Source organism: Heliangelus exortis, chromosome 17, assembly GCF_036169615.1.
Source record: "Heliangelus exortis chromosome 17, bHelExo1.hap1, whole genome shotgun sequence".
NCBI lineage: Eukaryota > Metazoa > Chordata > Aves > Apodiformes > Trochilidae > Heliangelus > Heliangelus exortis.
Genome location: NC_092438.1, coordinates 2716163 through 2734019, shown reverse-complemented (window position 1 = coordinate 2734019; position 17857 = coordinate 2716163). Strand labels below are relative to the sequence as shown.

Below are 17857 nucleotides of genomic sequence, written 5' to 3'. Positions count from 1 at the left end.
CTGGGGTTGTGTTTTGCTTCCCTGGGCCTGCCTGGGTATCTCCTCACTTGCAGTGACCAGAACAGCACCCATTTTCCTGGCCTCACACTTGCTTTGGATGGGTGTAAATTGTCTCAGGTTCAACTTCACACCAGTATTAGGATTTAAGGGTTAGGGATTCATAGACTTTAACAGCTAAACTTAACTTACACAGCTGAGACTGTTTCAAAATTAATTGAGCTGGTAATAATTTAAACATCTTGTATTTCAGATATTTTTTTGCAGCAAATCAATTAAGATCCATAATCCAAGGCCCAGTTTTACTGATTAATAGTTGCCAAGAACTAGTCTGCTTTATAGTGCATCATAAATACCTGTAAATCAAAAGTACATAATAAGAATCTATGAATCAAGCATAGCTCCAAACACAATGGTAAGTTATGCACCATGTCATAATTTATTATAATACAAACAAGTCTTTCAAACACAAGATATTGTCTACTTATGAAAATATGGATATTCACAATTTAAATAGGTAATAGGTTCCATAATTTTCTATACCAGCAATTAACCTAAAAAGTATTTTGTTCCTAGCTGTGGTCTTCAAGGACATATACCTATCAGTAACTGTAAAACTGTCCACAGCTTGTTTTTCCTAATTGTAGATATTTGAAATACAGAGTACAAAAGGCCATCTCCACAACAGAGAGATGGTTTTGTCTCTAGGATCCTTTTTCCCTAATTAATAACACTATGTGCATGGTTTGGTTTTTACTAAGAGAAAATTGGGAGATGTGGATAATACAGCAAGACATTGGCCAGTTAGCAACAGTCATTGCAAGATGCTTCACATAATCAAAAATAAGGCAAGTATTATCAACAGCAGCTCCCATATGGCAGGCTACAAAGTCAAGGCTTTATCATCCAAACTGGACTCTAAGAAGGCTTCAAATACTGTTAACCAAGATATAACTTGATCCAAAGCCCTCCTAAATTGATGAGGATTGGAAAAAACAATCACAAAACCCATAAGCAACTTTGTTTGACTTTGAGGGGCTGTGAAAGTAAGCTCTTAAAGCCCTAAATTATCAGAGATGAAATGATCAATTTGCTGTACATGAAAATTGTACCTTGTCATTTCTAAAATGATATGGAAGAGAATTGTGGGGTTTTTTCAAATGAAGTCACAACAAATAAATGGGTTATTTTTAGTGGGAAATAAAATATTAATGCAAGCAGATTTTGTTTAAGTATGGTAATTTACAAAAATACATCATCAGGACAGGAAGGATCAGATCACACTGCTAGTTTGCAGGATAAATATGTTACAAAAACTAATGAATCACACCATGGCAGCATATGCCATGCACTTAATTGAAATTTTTTAATAAATAAGCCCCCTAAGCATTCACTATTTTATGTAAGGTTACTATTATATTAAGTAGAATAGTGAATTTCTTGTATAAATAATTTTCTCAATAGATACATTCTCAAAAATGAACCACTTATCTATACAGATATTGCACTTCCAACTCATTCACATGTAGCTCAGACAAGCATTCTTCATAACAAATTTAGAATAAAAATAAGTTATAAATACAGTATTTTCCCCAAATGGAACATACAGTACCTTTTTCATAAGGTAACTTTGGTTACTATCAACCAACAAAGACCAGAGGGAGGTTTCTGAGGAGAGTAGAAGGCATGGCCACAAAACAATTTCTGTAAAACACTGGTAATATAAGAAATAATTTTACTCTTGCCATGGCACATAGCAAGGGTGAGCATCCCTTTTATGCTTTTATTGCAAGACACTGTGAAGTTTTGTTGAGAGCACAGGGACAAAGAGCCTATGGGATGAGGGGCAGCTCCTTTCCTTTAAATCTGTGTGGATTTAGGTGGGTAGCACCCCCTCAGTGGGTGAGGGAGGAAAAGGTCAGCTTTTGCCCTCAGCTCTCCCTTTCCCCAGGTGTGCCCCTCTCCTTGCTGTAACCAGTGTGGTCCCTGAGGTGCTCCAGCACCTTGCAGAGAAGAGCCAAGCTGCTTTCCCACCTGCTGCACCAGTGGGAGAGGACTGGGCTGTGTGTGCTGCCCAAGGCCCTGGGCAATCCCATCTCTGTGCTCCTGACTGACCTGAGTGGTCTTGGTCCCTCCTGAGAAAGCATCTTTGCCCCAGGTCCTGCTCTTCATGTGCCTCTTGCTCTTTTCCCTCCTGGGGGAATTGTCCTTGGCCTTGCCATGGGCTTTGCTCTTGCAGGTCACCAGTCAATAGGCAGATGGGGACCAGGCTGGTACCCTCAGCAGGACTTGTGCTGACTTGGTGTTGTTTCTTAGGGGTTATGCACCAAAACTGAGCCATTCATGAATTCTGGATGCTTTCAGCCATCAGATCCCACTAAAATGGGACTGACAAGATCCCTTCTCAAGGGACCTTGCAATGTTAGGTCACCACGAGGTCCCCAGTAGCCGTGGGGATGGGCAACAAATGCAGTGCTAGCACCAGGCTGCTCTGTATCTGCAGTTCCCAAGAAGCTGCTTTGTCCACTGACCACATTGTGCTTGTGTTCACCAGGCAAGGAATCTGCTGTCATGCTCACTAAGGCTGCTTTAAGGGTCCAATATAAAAGTGAAAAGCTGTGGTATGTGGCTCTCACATGCCAAGATCCGAAAAGGAGAGAAATTAAAATACAGGCCTTTTTAGGTGTCCAGTAAATGCCTACTCTTTTCATTTCCTATACTTAGCATTGCTGAGATGCTGGCTTTTAAGTATGAAAAAAAGAGAAGATAAGCTACATTAAGGTAAATACTTTAAAGCCTCAGTTGAAGCTGATCTGCTTTTGCTTCTGTTGGGTACTTAATGGACTTAATTGTTGAGTACAATTTCTTTGACAAACAGTTTTTTGATAACTAAATGGCAAATCTCCAGTAGGATGGCATAATCTGTCAGGAATAAAATCTTAGGTTGAGGTTTTATATATTAATCCTTAAAGACCTGAACATGGTGGATAAATCAATCTTTATTGATTAAAGGGGAAGGCTGTAATCACACTGAAGGCTGTAATCACTCCAAACCTCACAGGAGCTGCTTCAGTGGGAGCTCTGCATCAGGCAGAACTTGGCCTTGTATTTGAAAGTCTTTGAACACCATAACTGAAATAGCTGGGAAAAGATGCTGCTTTTGTTCTTGGCTCTAGAAACCTCCCTCCCTCCCTCAAGCTCCCTGTCTTGGTCACATTCTTAAGTAACAAGTTGAAACACATGAATATGGCAGCTTGCAGGATTGTTTTCCGTGCTGATGCTGCAACAGGTACTACAGCAGTCCTCAAGCCTTGTTCAGATGAGCCAAACAGGGCTTTTCACAGTTCATGTCTTGCAGGCTGCCTCCTGCAGCAAGGTCTTGACAGCAAGACTGTGTGTCAGTATTCTGTATCAGAAACAACACATCAGTTTTGGCAAGTGGAAACACCAGAAATGGCAGCTTCCATAGTAGATAAAAGTGTCCATTTGCTCTGTCGGTAGTAACCTGCATGGTCAAGCAAGGTTTTGTTGTTTTTGAAAGGTTGTAATTAAACACTGTTGTGGCTTTCCCCTTCCAATGACTCTGGACTGCACTGATGCTAGGGTGCCAAACATTTGAGTGCGACTGAACACTAAGACTTGAACTCTGAGGCATATTCAAGATGCTACATGAGAGACAGAGGCGTTTGCCTTCTCGCTTTTGCTCCTAAAATCGAGTGCTCCTCATCCCTCCTCACAGTCTGATCTACCCTCAGTCTCCCAGGGAAATGAAATCAAATGACCACTCTTCAAAACAGCCATTTCAGCAAATTACATCCTGAAGATGTAACCACTTGAAAAGAACTTGCACCCAGGAACTCCACCTATTGCCCTCTTCATGGTGATATTTTTATAGGTTTTCCATTCTTATCATACTGGTAAACAAGCATTTTGATGCAGTGAGAGTTGGCTGGAGAAATCCATGGGCTGCTTGTTATGGAAAAGTTATGGTTTGTATAGAATTGCACAGGCTGCTTCTGACACTTAAAGGAGGCTTTCAACGTGGCAGCTGCCATTGTGCGAAACCTTTTGCTAATAAAACAGTAGAGGAAGAAATTAATCGCAGTGTTCAACAGGGCCAGCATATTGGCAATGTCTGACACAATATGTACCACCCAGCTGTTGCTTATAGGGGATACGTAGAGGTGATAGAGTATCATGATTATTCTTGGTGCCCAAAGTATGGCAAAAATAGAAGTTATAGTAAACAAAATGGCTGTTGTTTTCCCTGTGGAGTACCCTCGCAGGCGGAAATTGCTCTTTCGTCGCAGCTTGTAGACGATGATGGAATTGAGGATGAAGAAGATGGAGCAGGGCACTAAGTAAACAGTAAAGCAGTGGATCCAGATCAGGACGTGATGTATTGATGTGCTTATGTAGTCTTCAATCCAAATGTTGGGCCACCAGTAGTAGGGGATGCTGGTCAAAAAGCAGGTGATGTAGACACTTACAATGACTTTACGAGTACGAGCAGGGTAGGAGACTGTGTGATACTTCAGGGGGTGACACACTGCTATGTACCTGTCAATTGTCAGTGGAACCGTAATCCAAATGGAGGTGTGGATGGAAGAAAATTCCAAAACCTCAATTACTTTGTCCGGTACCTGAGGCATCTGTTTGTTTAAGATGAAGTCTTCCATGAGGAAGTCAACAAAGACAATGAAGAAGAGAACCAGGATGTCAGCAGCAGCTAGAGCTAGAAGATAGTTATAGGAGGACTTCTGCCTGCGAGCTACGAGCTGGGAAAGGATGATGACTGTCAAGATGTTTGCTGTGGAGACAGAAACAGAGAGTTAGACTGTTTTGTTCCTCATCCCAGCTTGTGGTGCCTGTCTTAGTTTTGAACTCCATCTAAAAAGAGCTGAAATCAAAGCCACCTGGATTAGGCAATTGACCAAGTGGGATCTCAGCTGAGAGAAGGTCTCCCAGGGAAATACATGTCCAGCTCCTCCCAAGAGCTGGAGGTCCTTTGCAGCATTCAAAGTTTTCAGCTCTGCCCAGGATGAGTCTCCTGTAACACAGTCCTGCCTGTCTGACCCACCCTTCTGCAGATGGGCTCTGGAGTAACATCCCTGTTCCCACTACTGAACCAGTCTATTCCACAAAGAATTCCTGCTTGTTTATCCAGAGCTGCTCCTTGGAAGTCCTTCAACTGGAAAGCATTTTTCCTCTGGAGGGATACAGATGAGCCTCTAAGGAAATTCTACTGGCCTCATCAGACATGATGCATGTTCTGTTTCAGACTAAGTGTAAACATCCCCAGGTTTCCTGAAAAAGCATCCACTTGCAACTCTCTGGCTGCAATGCAGACCCATGACCTAAACCATACCTAGATGTATTGCATGACACTCAGTATTCTGGTGAAGTGCTCAAGTGTCTTCTCTCTGCTGCTTCACTGGCTGGTTTGTTTCAGTCTTCTAAAGCTGTGATTAAACTTAGATACACTTTAGTGTCTCTAAGGTGTATTTAGGGTGCTTGAACCAGTGTTGTAAGGGATGCTATAGGAAGGGCCAAGGAAGTCCTTGGCCAGGCAGAGCTCCTCATCAAGGATGCAAACAGTCCTTGCAGCCATTAACAGCTTTCCTGAAGCACTAAGGTGTAGCCAGAATTTGACTACTTGCTTTACTATTAGAACTTACTGTGTGGTCTTAGATTGGAAAAAAAATCCTATTATTCTTCCCAGCAGTACAGCTGGCATGAGAGGTGAGATTGTCATCAGAAGTTTTTATGACTTGGCTAGAATACCTGCTTAAAAATCAGAGGTCTGGCTTACTGTATAAGAGACTGCCAAATGTTTGTATTTGACATTTCTGTAAGTGTTCTATAAATCATCATGTCTGTGCATTCAGTGCTTCAAACATTTCTCCTAGCTTTGATGTATTTCCCACAACAAATCAACAATAATTGTAAGGATTCGTTTATATCAGAGAGAAAGGATGTTGCTGACATTGAGGCAATGACAGCTGAGGACATATGTCCTAACAGCTGAAAATGCTCATTTTTTGTACCTGTTTTACTTGGCAGTGGAAAAAGCTACCTTTCTTTTAAATGCCTTCAAAGCCTGCTGTCTGGGAGCAGACTTCTGCTGCTGGGGAAACGTACTGCAGCAGAGCAAGTGATCCTGAGTAATAGTCTTCATCAATCTCACCTATTTCTTGTATTATCTTAATATATTAATTTTGTATCTTAGAACAAAACTATGCATGGCACTTGACTGACACCTTCCCTAAAAAACAAAACACAACCAAAAAAATTCCAAAACCCAAACAAACAAAACCCATGGTCTTTTTTATAGTATTGTCTCAAATCACCTCCAGAGGAATTTTCCTGATTTCTCCATTAACATCATGCAACTGCATTGCTTTCAGCTCAGAGCAGATGTGGGAGACGAGGGGTGATCCTAGTCAGAGCTCCTGTCATTTTTCACTTGCTTGCTTACAAAATGCCTCTGAGGTGCCTTCTGATGAGCCCGAGAGGTACAGTGAGGGATGCACTGTCAAGGAAATCCTCGAGCTGGAGCATTTATCATGACTCTGCAGTCACTGCTGGTTTTGGCCGGCCAGGCTGAGTGGCTCAGCTTCACAGATATTGGATGTGACCTGTGGAGTTCATCTTCTCTTTAAATCCTCTACATTTGACTCATTCCAGTGACAGCAGCTGGAGGCAGTGTGCAGCATGGGGGATGCTTGAGGATGTGGTGGTAACTCTGGCCTGACCAGCAGAGCAGCTCCCACAGGGATGCTGGAGCCCCACGGTGTCCAGGTGCAGCAGCCCTGCTCCCCCCACCCTTTCTGCCCATTGTGGGGGTGCTGCTGTTTGATTCTAACCCCACTCCTATTTTCCTTCAGGAGGAGATTTACGAGCAGTCCTTTCCCCTGTACCCTCTCTCCCTGCCTTTCTCAGGGTTCCCAGCAACAGCAGTAATGGTGTGTACTGAAATGCAAGTTATTCGTCTAATGTCAGCGAGCTTTGCTTGGTGAACTGGATTAGAAAATTGATCTGATAAAGTACATGCAAGCTCTGTCCAATTTTTTTCCTGCAAGGGTTACAGTGTTGTGTATTGGAAATACTAGGGCTTTTTCTGGCTGAATGATATGGCAGTATAATTTGCTTTGTAAAAAAAAAATAGTGGGAGTGCAGCAGAAAGCTGACAGTGTGAAAGTGTCTTAACAGAGGGTTTGGGAGTATTTTTCCTGCTGTGTGCTGTACAGGGAGAGAAAAGATGAGCTATGGCTAAATCTCAGTCCTTCACCCAGTTCCTGGCCAGTGTTATGTTGGTCCTTGGTGTGTCCTCAAACACTATCTAAAACTTAGTAAAATGGGAAATGAGGAACAGTGCTCTGTGTGAATAACTGTGTCCTTGTGCCAGCATCACAGTGACTCCTGGGTGCCTACTCAGTGCTCTGTGAGCTCTCCCTTGGGCGAAAAGTGCCTGCTGCATCTGGAAGGTGATGATGAGCATTGCATTTGCAGCCACATTTTAGCCTTGTTTACCCTAATTATTCCACTAACATTGTATTTAGTGATGGCAGAGATTATGATGGAGACATAAAAGTATGTCTGTATTGTAACATAGGTGGAGCTACAGCTGCTGGATACATCAGTGCCCCTAAATTTACTGGATGGTATACTGCCAGTATTCCAGTGGTTTTTTGTAGATACAGAGTAAAGATCATCTGAATTTGAAAAAGCTTGGTCACCAAGCTGGGAGTTCTTAAGGGATGACAGATGGGAATTTATGCCAGCGTTGCTTGCTGCAGTGCAGTATTCTGAATTTATAAATATCTGGTTGAGAACTGGGGCTTGATTAGGGACCTAGCTTGCTGGGCCCTTGAGATGCCACTAGCAGATGATGAGAAGCAACTGTCAGAAATGGCAGTCTCAACTCTTTCCCTTTGGTCATGAGGATGCTCTTGAGACAAAGCATCTGAAGCTCCCTGACACCCAAAAGCCATCAGTCCACACTGCTCAAAATACAGCAGCCTTCTAACTCAGCCAGGGTTCATCATGGGACACTTACATCTCTCCTTGCACGTTTCCTGTGACTTCATCAGCTTCTGAGTATAAACTGAAATTCATGCCATTGGAGGCTCCACATATCTGAGATGGAACAGCCTTTAGGAGTAACCTTGGTTCTCATGTGGATTTGGATTTGCTTGCTGTACCAAAACCATAGTACCTTGTCTGTAGAGGCCAGGCAGTTATCTGGGCCCTCTCCAAGGAGTGCATGACCTACAGGCATGCTTTTCCCAACATCTTGTTCTGTGGATTCTAGTCAAGGCTCAAACAGTGTCTAACCAAGGTCTTCACAGGGCATTCTCAGAGCTCCTTCCACCGTTACCACCCCCTGTGTGCCTGAGCAGGAACAATTCTATCTGCCTACCAAAGAAACAGGCGAGTTTCTGGGCTTTGGTTGTGTTTTTTGGGGTTTGTTTTTTGAGTATTTTGCACATACACAGCAGCCCATGCAGTGAAATAGCCTTTTTAGTGGTAGTGTGGTTGTGTTGGGAGTACATCCTGCTGTGTGGTTCAGCAGTTCAGCATCATAAACTACCTAAATGAAGGAGCCCTGAGTGTCACTTACTGAGTGGGATACACATTGGTCACTGAATATAATGGGCACTTTTTACCCAGTACAGTTGTTGCTAGGATCCCTAGAAATTATCATGCAACATAGGAAACAACTGTGCAGGCCCTGCATTAGGCACCTGACAGGCACAGGGAGAGACCATTTACAAATGGGAAATTTTAAATTGCTTTGGAAAATCCGTTAGCAACACGTCCTTCTTAGATTTGGTAGCTCTGAGACTGTAAGTACAATATGCTACTAATACATGGCAAAAAAAAAGTTGTGTTTTGGCTTAATGGGACGAGATGATTTTCTCTAAGCCAGGTGGCAATATTAGAATGTAAACAGGCACTGTGTCAAGCAGCCAGGTCTGACCATGGTTACTAACACAGTTGTTTGCCAACAGTTACCATACTGGAGATGAGGATGGTCTTCAGCCTTTACTCAAGTGTGGGGAGTTCTCTGGAGAAGATGGTAACAATGGGGGATTTCTGGGTGATTTCTGATGGAGGCACATAATTATTTTTTTTAAAATTGCTGTGGCAAAGTAAACATGTTTATTAATGATGTTCTCTACAGCTGGTTACATGGCCTTTTAAAATTATCCTGTCTGTCATTATAAAAGATAGAGCAGTTCCATGCTTTTCTCTTACAGCTGGTATGGGTTGAACTCACCATTACAGCAGGGAGGGAGAACCTTTGAGAACAGTGCCTGCTTGAGGCTAATGGAATTTATTGTCATATCCTGAGGTCTTTCCTTAAACTGGTGCAAAGCATAAAGAGGTATAAACATATAACATAACATATAACATAAACATATTTAAAGAATATGTTTTTCCTCCCCTGAGAGTTTGTGAGGATTGCTTTTTAAAATACATTGATTTATTTTCCTGAGCACTGCTGAATGGCACAAACCCACTCATCCTAAGGAGGGAAGGGCCCTTGACTTGGTGCCTGCATCCCTCAGGGACAGAGAGGGATCTAATCCAAAAAATGAGCATCACAAAAACTATGTCAGGCATGGGTGCAGGTCTGCCACTGGAAGAGGTTTCACACCTTGCAAGGAAACTCTTATGTTGTTTGTGTTTAGAAATCCCACGTGTAGGGAAAGACTATGATGGTTCTGAAGGCAAAAGTGGAGGTAGAGGATCATCAAGCTCCTGCCCTGGAGAACCCAAACTCCCCTCCATAAAACGGGAGATTGGGTTAGTGACTGGCAGAGAAAACATGGCTTGGCTTTGTGCTCACAAATCACAGGTGAATGAATGAGGTGGTGCCAGACTCTGATGATGAAATCTGGCCTCTGGGGCCATTTTTCTCCCTGACAGCATTTATTAGCTGAGGCATCTCTGGGGAAGGATGCTGTGAGTGAAGTACTCTGCTCCGTGGCTGGCACTGGCTGGTTATGGAGGCCAGAGAAGGATTTTAATCCAGCCAGCAGCACTTCCTTGCAGTTGGAGGGCCCAGGCGTGGTAATGACATGGAGACACTGATGGCTGGGCATTCGCTCTGAGCCTTGCCAACTGCTCAGGCTTAAGTGCAGTAACTTGTCTGGCAGACAGATGTAATTACATTGTATTGCTTTCAGCTTTCCTAGACCGTTGGAGTATGGTTTTTTCCCTGGTTTTCAGAAAATAGGGCTATTTTTGCAATCTGAGAACAGCCCAGAAGGAATGCTAGGCTAAGATGCAGGAAGGCCTGGTACGTTCTCTCTTGTGTGGTGACACAAGTGCATTAATGTGACAGAGATCTGGTTCTTCTCTTCCTGTCTTCACCCTTCTCATCCATCTTTCCTGAGCTGAGCCTGCAGTGTAGAAAGCCTCTAATGACTCTCAGACATTCCCCCCTTCAATCTTTCTTAGAGGTACCAACATGAGAATAAAAACGTCTAAAACTCTCATCCCAAAATTAGCCTCATGTCTTGCTACCAGACTAATTAAGCTTCCTGATGGAAATTGGGGCTGGGTGGAGAGAAAGCAAGCTGCAAAATAATGCAGAAATCATAAAAGGGATTTGGTTATTCATGTAATGTATCTGGACAGACAGAGAATTTCAAAGCAATTTGGGTGTCTCATTTGGCAGGTGTCTGTGGCTTCTAAACGTGGGCTGTTGGTGAAGTTTAGGATGTCTCAAGCTGAGTAACGTGAGCTCAAGGATGACAAAACCCTTCTACCCTTCCAACATCAAATGCCAAAGCACTGAGACAGGTGCCAAAGGTATTTGATGGGACTACTAGGATGGAGGCAGGATGTGATTTCATAAGGCCACGAGCATGAATTCTTTACTGAACATAAATAATTAAGAGGATTTTACCATTGATTGTGGTTTTGCTAAAAAACAAAGGTTTTATGTCTTCCTCAAGCATTAGCTAATGCAACAGGAGCTCATGCTTGCAAGCCTCATGGCCAAGCTTTCTTGGAGGCTATGACAATTTTACACAATCTGCAGGAAATTACAGACTATGTAAAGCTATCATAATTTGGCTTTATTTCCCCCACAGATAATACAATGCATCCACACTAAAAATAGCACACTTTGGTGTGCCAGTCTGGACACTGAAGACAAAAACACCTGGAATGAAAAAAGTGTTTGTGAAATATCCTAGTCTGATGTAACTGAATGACAGGTAGTTTGTCTAGAAACCAAAAGCAACCTCTAGTGCACCTCTGCACAGTCAATGCACCATATGATTTAAAAGATGGAGAAGTTCCATGACACTACATTCCAGGGACTGCTTCAAGTGGTAGACCAGGGCAATTTCAGTGGAAAAGATGCACTCAGTGTTCCAATAGAAAGGCTTCTCTCTTCTTTGAATAAAAGGACAGAACTCCTTTTGGTCATCTTCTGGGTGGCTAATTCTGATCCTAGTTGGTTGACTCTACTTCATTCCCTCTGCACAGCCATGCTGGTGTCCTGGGGGGGACTCAGCACCACCATCTCTGTCAGGTCAGCCCAGAATGGCACTAACACTGCTTTGGACATTGGGGTTCAGAATCCTTACATATGTACATGTCTTCATTCTGCAGAATGAAAATGGAATTGTGTGCAAGGTCTCCGTGTACTTAAAGAGTTAATTTTGGTTTTGTTTCCTTTTCTGGTGTCTCAAAGTTAATGGGAAAAGAGATTAAAGGCTCAAAAAGACCACTTGAATAAGAAGGTGAATGCTTTTGAGGCCAGGGATTGCTTTGCCCTTGCCATGTAAAAGCAGAGAGCAGCACCAGGTCAGGACATCTCCCTGTTGTTTGTTTGTCTACAGCAAATTGTGTTGACATATGCGGATGAAAGCCTTCTCCTGCTGGCTTGTTTCTGCTGATTCACCCCCATTTTATGGAGGGGAGCAGAGAGAAGAGGAGAAGGAGAAAACCTAAGTAAGGGGAGGATGAAGAACAGCAGGGTGTCAGACTGCCTAGTGCTTCTGAATGCCTTAACTTCTTAACAACCAGGGGCTCTGCATTACCCACCTACCGTGAAAACTGGCTGTGCTCTCTCTTTTGAGTCATTGTCATTTCAAGGAAAAATCTCCTTTGGAGTTTTTCCTTCCCAATCCATTTCAGCAGCCTGCCATGCAAGGTTGTGCACTTCATAGGCTACTGGGCCTCCCAAATATTGCACCGTTATCACTACAGCCCTGACAGTGTTGTTCCCTACTGGTGTGGGAGAAAAAAAATCCAAAGTTAGCAGTTGTACTCCATGGTGGTGTTCAGAAATATGCAATCAGGTCCTCTTCTGTGTTAGCTTAGATTCAGCCCCAGCCTGCAAGGCTTTAATGACCACAGTCTCCAGACATACTGACCAAACTAAATTGCTCCCATCTGCATGCCTTGCTGTCACCATTTCTGTGCAGGAACACTAATGAATCTTTTTCATACTGATTCTTCTTTCCTTAAAGAAAAAGCATTCATTTTACAATAGGAAGAGACTCATTTTAAGCATGTTAGCAGCAGTTTTGCTCCCCTCTGTCCAGTAGTGCTACTATAATGTGCTGCAGTGCCCTTCAGTTGCTCTGATAGCTGAGCTAAAGTTCTGCCAATTTATTTGTCCTTCTTTAAGCAGGATGCAATGTACTGACTTTGCATCCAATTCAGATTTTAAGTCGGAGAAAGTGTGGTCTTTGAATAAAAGCAGGGTTGAATCAGGCCTCAGGAAACCTCAGTTCTTACTCATTGTGTGAACTCTAATGAGCGACAGCTGAAGGGTGCTGTTTTTTCAAGGTCATAACTCTACATGTAACAATTCTCCCTTGTATTTTCTGATCTTCCCTTAGAACTTCTATTGTTCAGGTATGCTCTTATGAGAGAGGATATTTACTGAAGTGTTGGAAATGTTCTCTTTAATCAGAAGCCTGTACATTGATTGCAGAAGAAAATACTAGGCAGGAGATGGCAGGAATCCAAAATGGGTCAGACACGCTTCTTTACTGCTGTGTGCTGTATGTACACCTACCTTCTGCCAGCTTTGGTATTTACTGGATGTGACATGTGAGTCATCAACAAACAGTGCTACCTGTCCCCCTTCCTACATTTCATACTAACCAGGTTGTGGCTGTAAGCACAAGGATGACAGCATCTCATTCCCTCTGCAGGTCCAGGGTTTAGAGAGAGCACAGCTGGGCTGTTGCATGGGGGTGTTCTCTTATATCAGGAATGCTCAGCCAACAGCCCACCTGCCTTGCCAGGACAATGACCCTGGCTTGCACACCTCCTGAACAGCCTCTTTAGTCCAAGAGGCATCCAGGGAGAAGCCTCCAGAAGGACCAGTTCTCCATTTCAGTTTGCCTGTGACTGGACTGCAATTTGCACAGGCACAGTACAAATGTTAGGTACCTGTGTGTCAGCCCAACACCCTGGGAAGGAGCTGACTTGCTGTGTGAGGACAGAAGGTCTCATCTGTTGCAGGAAGATCCATAACATGTAGCTCTCCCTCGACAGCATTTTTAAAAGGTTAGGCACCCCTCCTGAGTTTACATGTTCCTCTAGGTCAGGGCTCCAGCTTCTCTACATGGGGCCCACCAGTGTGACCTGTTTGTAGCCAGGCTTTGAATGAGCTGGGTTGTCTCCACCTCCACAACACCTTGTTCTGTAATGGGTCTGACACAAAAGCAAACTGTTGGCACCCTGCAGCTGGGAGCACCAAGGTGTGTCCAGGCTCTTTTCCCAAACTTGTAAAGTCCTGAATCTGTTTAAATCAGCGTGGTGAATTTTTAAGCAGAAGCCTAAAGCATGAATAGAAGAATCATTTGTAGACCAGGCTCTCAGAGTTTGGAGTGTCTTCCCTGGGGCACTGCTGCGAGTCTGTTATCTCCTGGGGATGCTATTAGGGTGCTGGGTACGTGCCTGTACTTTGTCACTGGGATGTGACAACCTCTGATTCTGAGTCGCTCCCCAGGTAGGCCACTGACTGGGGAGGAAAGTGGAACCAGCAATCGTGCAGTAGGACAGATTTTACTCTGCCTTTCCCCATGCTGTTAGGAGCAGGAGACCTCTGGAACCATGGTTCAGGCCAAGGCTGGCCTAGGAAACGCTGTGACACGTCCCTTCAGCAGCAGGGTGCTGTGCCCCTGACAGGGATGGTGACTGCATGAAGGCAACTCAGTTGCCACTGCACCTTCTGGTGAAGGAGGAACCAGGGTCAAAGCCAGGTATTTGAAGCAAACATTGCTGCCTCTCTGCCTGACCCTCCTGGTTGTGTTTGGTGGCTGTGCCATAGCAGGAGCTCCCTGGTGTGGCTGTTCTGTGCAGCTCTCCTTGGCAAGGGGATGGACTGAGAATTGGTACCTTTTTGGTACCTTACCTTACCAGCCCCCGCCTCAATTGAATCAGAGCAATTTCTTCCCTTCCCTGTATCTAAAATTCTCTCTCCTCTGGCATTTTCTCTCACTAAAGCAAGGAACACTTCCACTAAAGCCTTCCTACAGCCACCTCCTGCAGCAATGGCACCTCTGTGGTTGTACCTCTTTGCAGGGCACAGCCTGGCATTTCCCCTGTCTGCTACTGCTGCAGCAGGGGTGAAGGGATTTCACTTCACTCTCAGTCGTCTCTGCCCTTCTCAGACTTTCTGGTGCCTGGTTGAACAGTGCTGAGATGCCTGGGTTATACAGGGAAGGGAAAGGATGCTTTCTCTGCATGCAGTCAGGCCTGGCATCGCTTGGCCTCAAAGTGGAGTTGTTGAGTTAGTGAAATTTCCTTTAGACACTACAGTAGAAAAGGCAGAAACAGTTAACTGGTTTCCCCTCTCATCATCCTTTCTCCAAAATTTGTGGCAAGGAGTTAGCCATTTCTATTTCAGCAAAACACTGCACTAGTGCTGTATTTTAGGACAAATCCTAGATGACATTTCTCTTAAATTCTTGGCACCACAGAAAACTAATTACTCAGATCTCACAGACTTAAGGGTTCTTTTTCTAACATGTAATAAGTGTGCTACCTTTACAATTTTCTACAGCTAGAAAACTGAAGAGCAGCTTCAAATGAAAACATGAAAAGCTCTTTTTAGCACTGCTCTTGCCCTGAACCACATCCTTGATGAAGCTTGGCTGTGTGAATCTTCCCCTTAACGTACCCATTGTTCTCATCTCTCTGTTAGGGTGAGACTCATAAATTTCTCATGCACTCAGCACAGTGTGCACGTGCAGTGCACGTGCACCTAAAAACAGGTGTCAGTGCCAATGTTATCTGCAGATAACGTGTACTGAGCAAGCTGATGCATCCACACCTGACATAAGTTCTCTGATCTCAGCAGTGTGGCACCACCAAATGCTTTGGCTGCTTCTGTTAAGCTCTGTCATTGGTACCTCTGCTCTAACCAAGTGATGCCTGATGCCTTGAGAGAGAAATGAGTGTCACCATTGCTAACTTTGATCACGCACTGATTTTAGCCATGTTCTTAGAATGACAGTGTTTGGTCTGTAATTACAATGCAGTATCCCTAGGGAGATGGTGCAAGTATGTGCAGAACACTTAAGTGATTTTTCTTGTCTGTGCATGTGAGGCTTTTCCCAATTTCAGAGAGGTACAGAGGCACACTCAGCCAGAGACTACTTTGTAACAACTTCTGATAATCTTGAGAGAGGGTCTTGGTCAGTTCCTAGGGGACAGGTGTTGAAATCGGGGCTTGTCATTACTATGGAGATCTAAGCAGCTCATAAGGGATTAATGAAGAGGAAACTACCTCCTCATCCCTCCTGGCTGGGTCTCTTCAGGTCAGGGCCGAGACTCATAAATGCTGTAGAGAGAGACAGTTGCCTATGCCCTCCAGCCTCTGTGGCTAAATACAGGACTTAAATTTCCAGTTCTCTGAACTATTATATTAAACTGAATTATTAGCCAATCTGCAAATTTTAATTACAAGACAGGGAGGAAAAAAAAAAAACCAAACACCACCACGAAGATCATCAATTCATATGCAGAGTGGTAATTGCATGTGTGCTGTGCAGAGGGAGGCTTCTCTTCATGTCTGATTAAAAAACTGTCTTTGAATTAATTGCTTGGAGAAGGAATGAAAGTGAACAAAACGTTTAGACATCACAGACTATTAAGTATCACTGCTGCTTGCCATTTTATCTGGCACTTTAAATGTGTAGTCTGACATAGACACAACTGAACTCTGTTGTCTTGTATCTTTAAATACTGATTCTACCTTGATGCATCACATTTCTTTTCCCCGACTCATTCTGCCTGTCCTTGGGATTGCTGAAAGTTACTCTGCAGCTGAAGGTGTCAAGCCAGGGAGCAAGCCATGGTGTCTGCCCACCCAAAATGTGCTGGGGTGGCCGCTCTGCCTGCTGAAGCCCAGACTGTCACTGCAGAAGTGGGGCTGCACGAGCAGTTCCTGTGTGCCAAGGCATCTGGCTGACAGCCTGCTCTGGGAGGAGAAACCTGCTCTGTCCTCTGGGTTTGGCTGAGACAGTCATGTTGATGTGATGCTTGTGTGGCATCCGTGCCTTTTGAGATGTGGATACCTGTGTGCTGGACAGTGCCTCACAGGTGTTCACACCAAACTTGAAACATCCTTTCCTTTCCCATTTGGGGTCTCTCTTGCTTTTCTCAGATTTGTTCCCATTTAAAATAGGAAATTGCACTGAATGTTATATGGGCTGGTGCCCGTGAGCTGGGACTTTCTTCCAAGACCTGTACCTGTACTTGGGGATCTCAGAGTCAGCGTTGCCATTGCCTTCACAGGGTGCTGACCCTAAGTCTGGACTATCCTGTTCCATCAGCTGCAGGGACAGGCTTCAGAGTACAACTGTCTGCTAACCCTGGGATAGCATTCTCCTTCCCCAGCCAAGTTCCTTACCCGGGGGCATATTGCTCCTAGAGCCCCTCCGGCCCCGGGGAGACAAGCAGAGATTTGCACCACACAAACTCCCTGCTACACCTTCGGTCACTGCCAGCCCGACATGCGGGCGACAGGGGACAGACCCGGTACACCCCCGTCCTCAGCACCGCTCTGTCTTCAAATGGCAAGATTGATTAGACCAGAAACTTCGCGACGGGCTGAGACTTTGCGTGTCAAGTTCAAAGTCAGAGCGTCCGAGTGCGGGTGGGAAAGCGACCGCAGCGGTGCGAGGGCAGGGAGGGACAAACCAGGGCACGGAGAAAGCGGCGGGACAGCAGCGTGTCAGGCAGCGGAGATGCTGTCCAAGAAGCGCCCGTGCTGATCCCCACCGAGAAGGGGAAAGACCGCGTTCCCGGTGCCCTCGGCAGCCCGCTCGCCCCGCTCCGCACCGCAGGAGAGGCGGGAACCCCGCAGCTGCCCTCCCCGCCGGCTCCGCACTCACCCGGCAGCCCGAGGCAGAGCAGGAGGCTGTAGTAGACGACAGGTGCATATCCCAAGCCGCAGCCATAGCGGTGGTGCGCCAGGAGGGAGCCGTTGTGGAGGTGGAGGTGGTTGTGCTCCATGGACCCGCTCTCCCCGCGGCCGCGCTGCCGGCGCTCGCTCCGCCGCCCCGGCCGAGCCGCCCGCCAGCCCCTCGCACGCTCAGCGGCGGCGGCGAACGCGGCGCGGGCCCCGCGGCGGGCGGTGGCACATGGCGCGGCCCCGGCCGGGAGGGGCTGGGCTGGGCTGGGCCGGGCGGGGCGGGATCAGCCCGGTTCCCGACGGAGGGACCGCCCCCGCCACCTTTTCGATGGGGCTGTCTGCTAGGGGACCCTCCGGTCGGCGGAGGCGGGTGCGGGGCAGCTGAGGTGAGGCCGGGGGAACGAGGAGACCTTGTCTCGGTGCTGCTCCTCGGGATCCGCTTCCCTCAGCCCCAGG

The 17857-nt window shown here is 45.5% G+C and overlaps 1 protein-coding gene across 1 annotated transcript; it reads right to left on the bottom strand.

The window, feature by feature from the left end:
• Window positions 1–417: 417 nt before the first annotated feature.
• Window positions 418–17593, bottom strand: GPR139 (G protein-coupled receptor 139). Its single transcript, XM_071760962.1, has 2 exons — window positions 17382–17593; window positions 418–4807 (listed from the first exon to the last, which is right to left on the bottom strand). Exons 1-2 carry the CDS (start codon window positions 17500–17502, stop codon window positions 3873–3875), a joined length of 1056 nt encoding a protein of 351 aa, XP_071617063.1. The 5' UTR covers window positions 17503–17593; the 3' UTR covers window positions 418–3872.
• Between the last annotated feature and the right edge of the window lie 264 nt (window positions 17594–17857).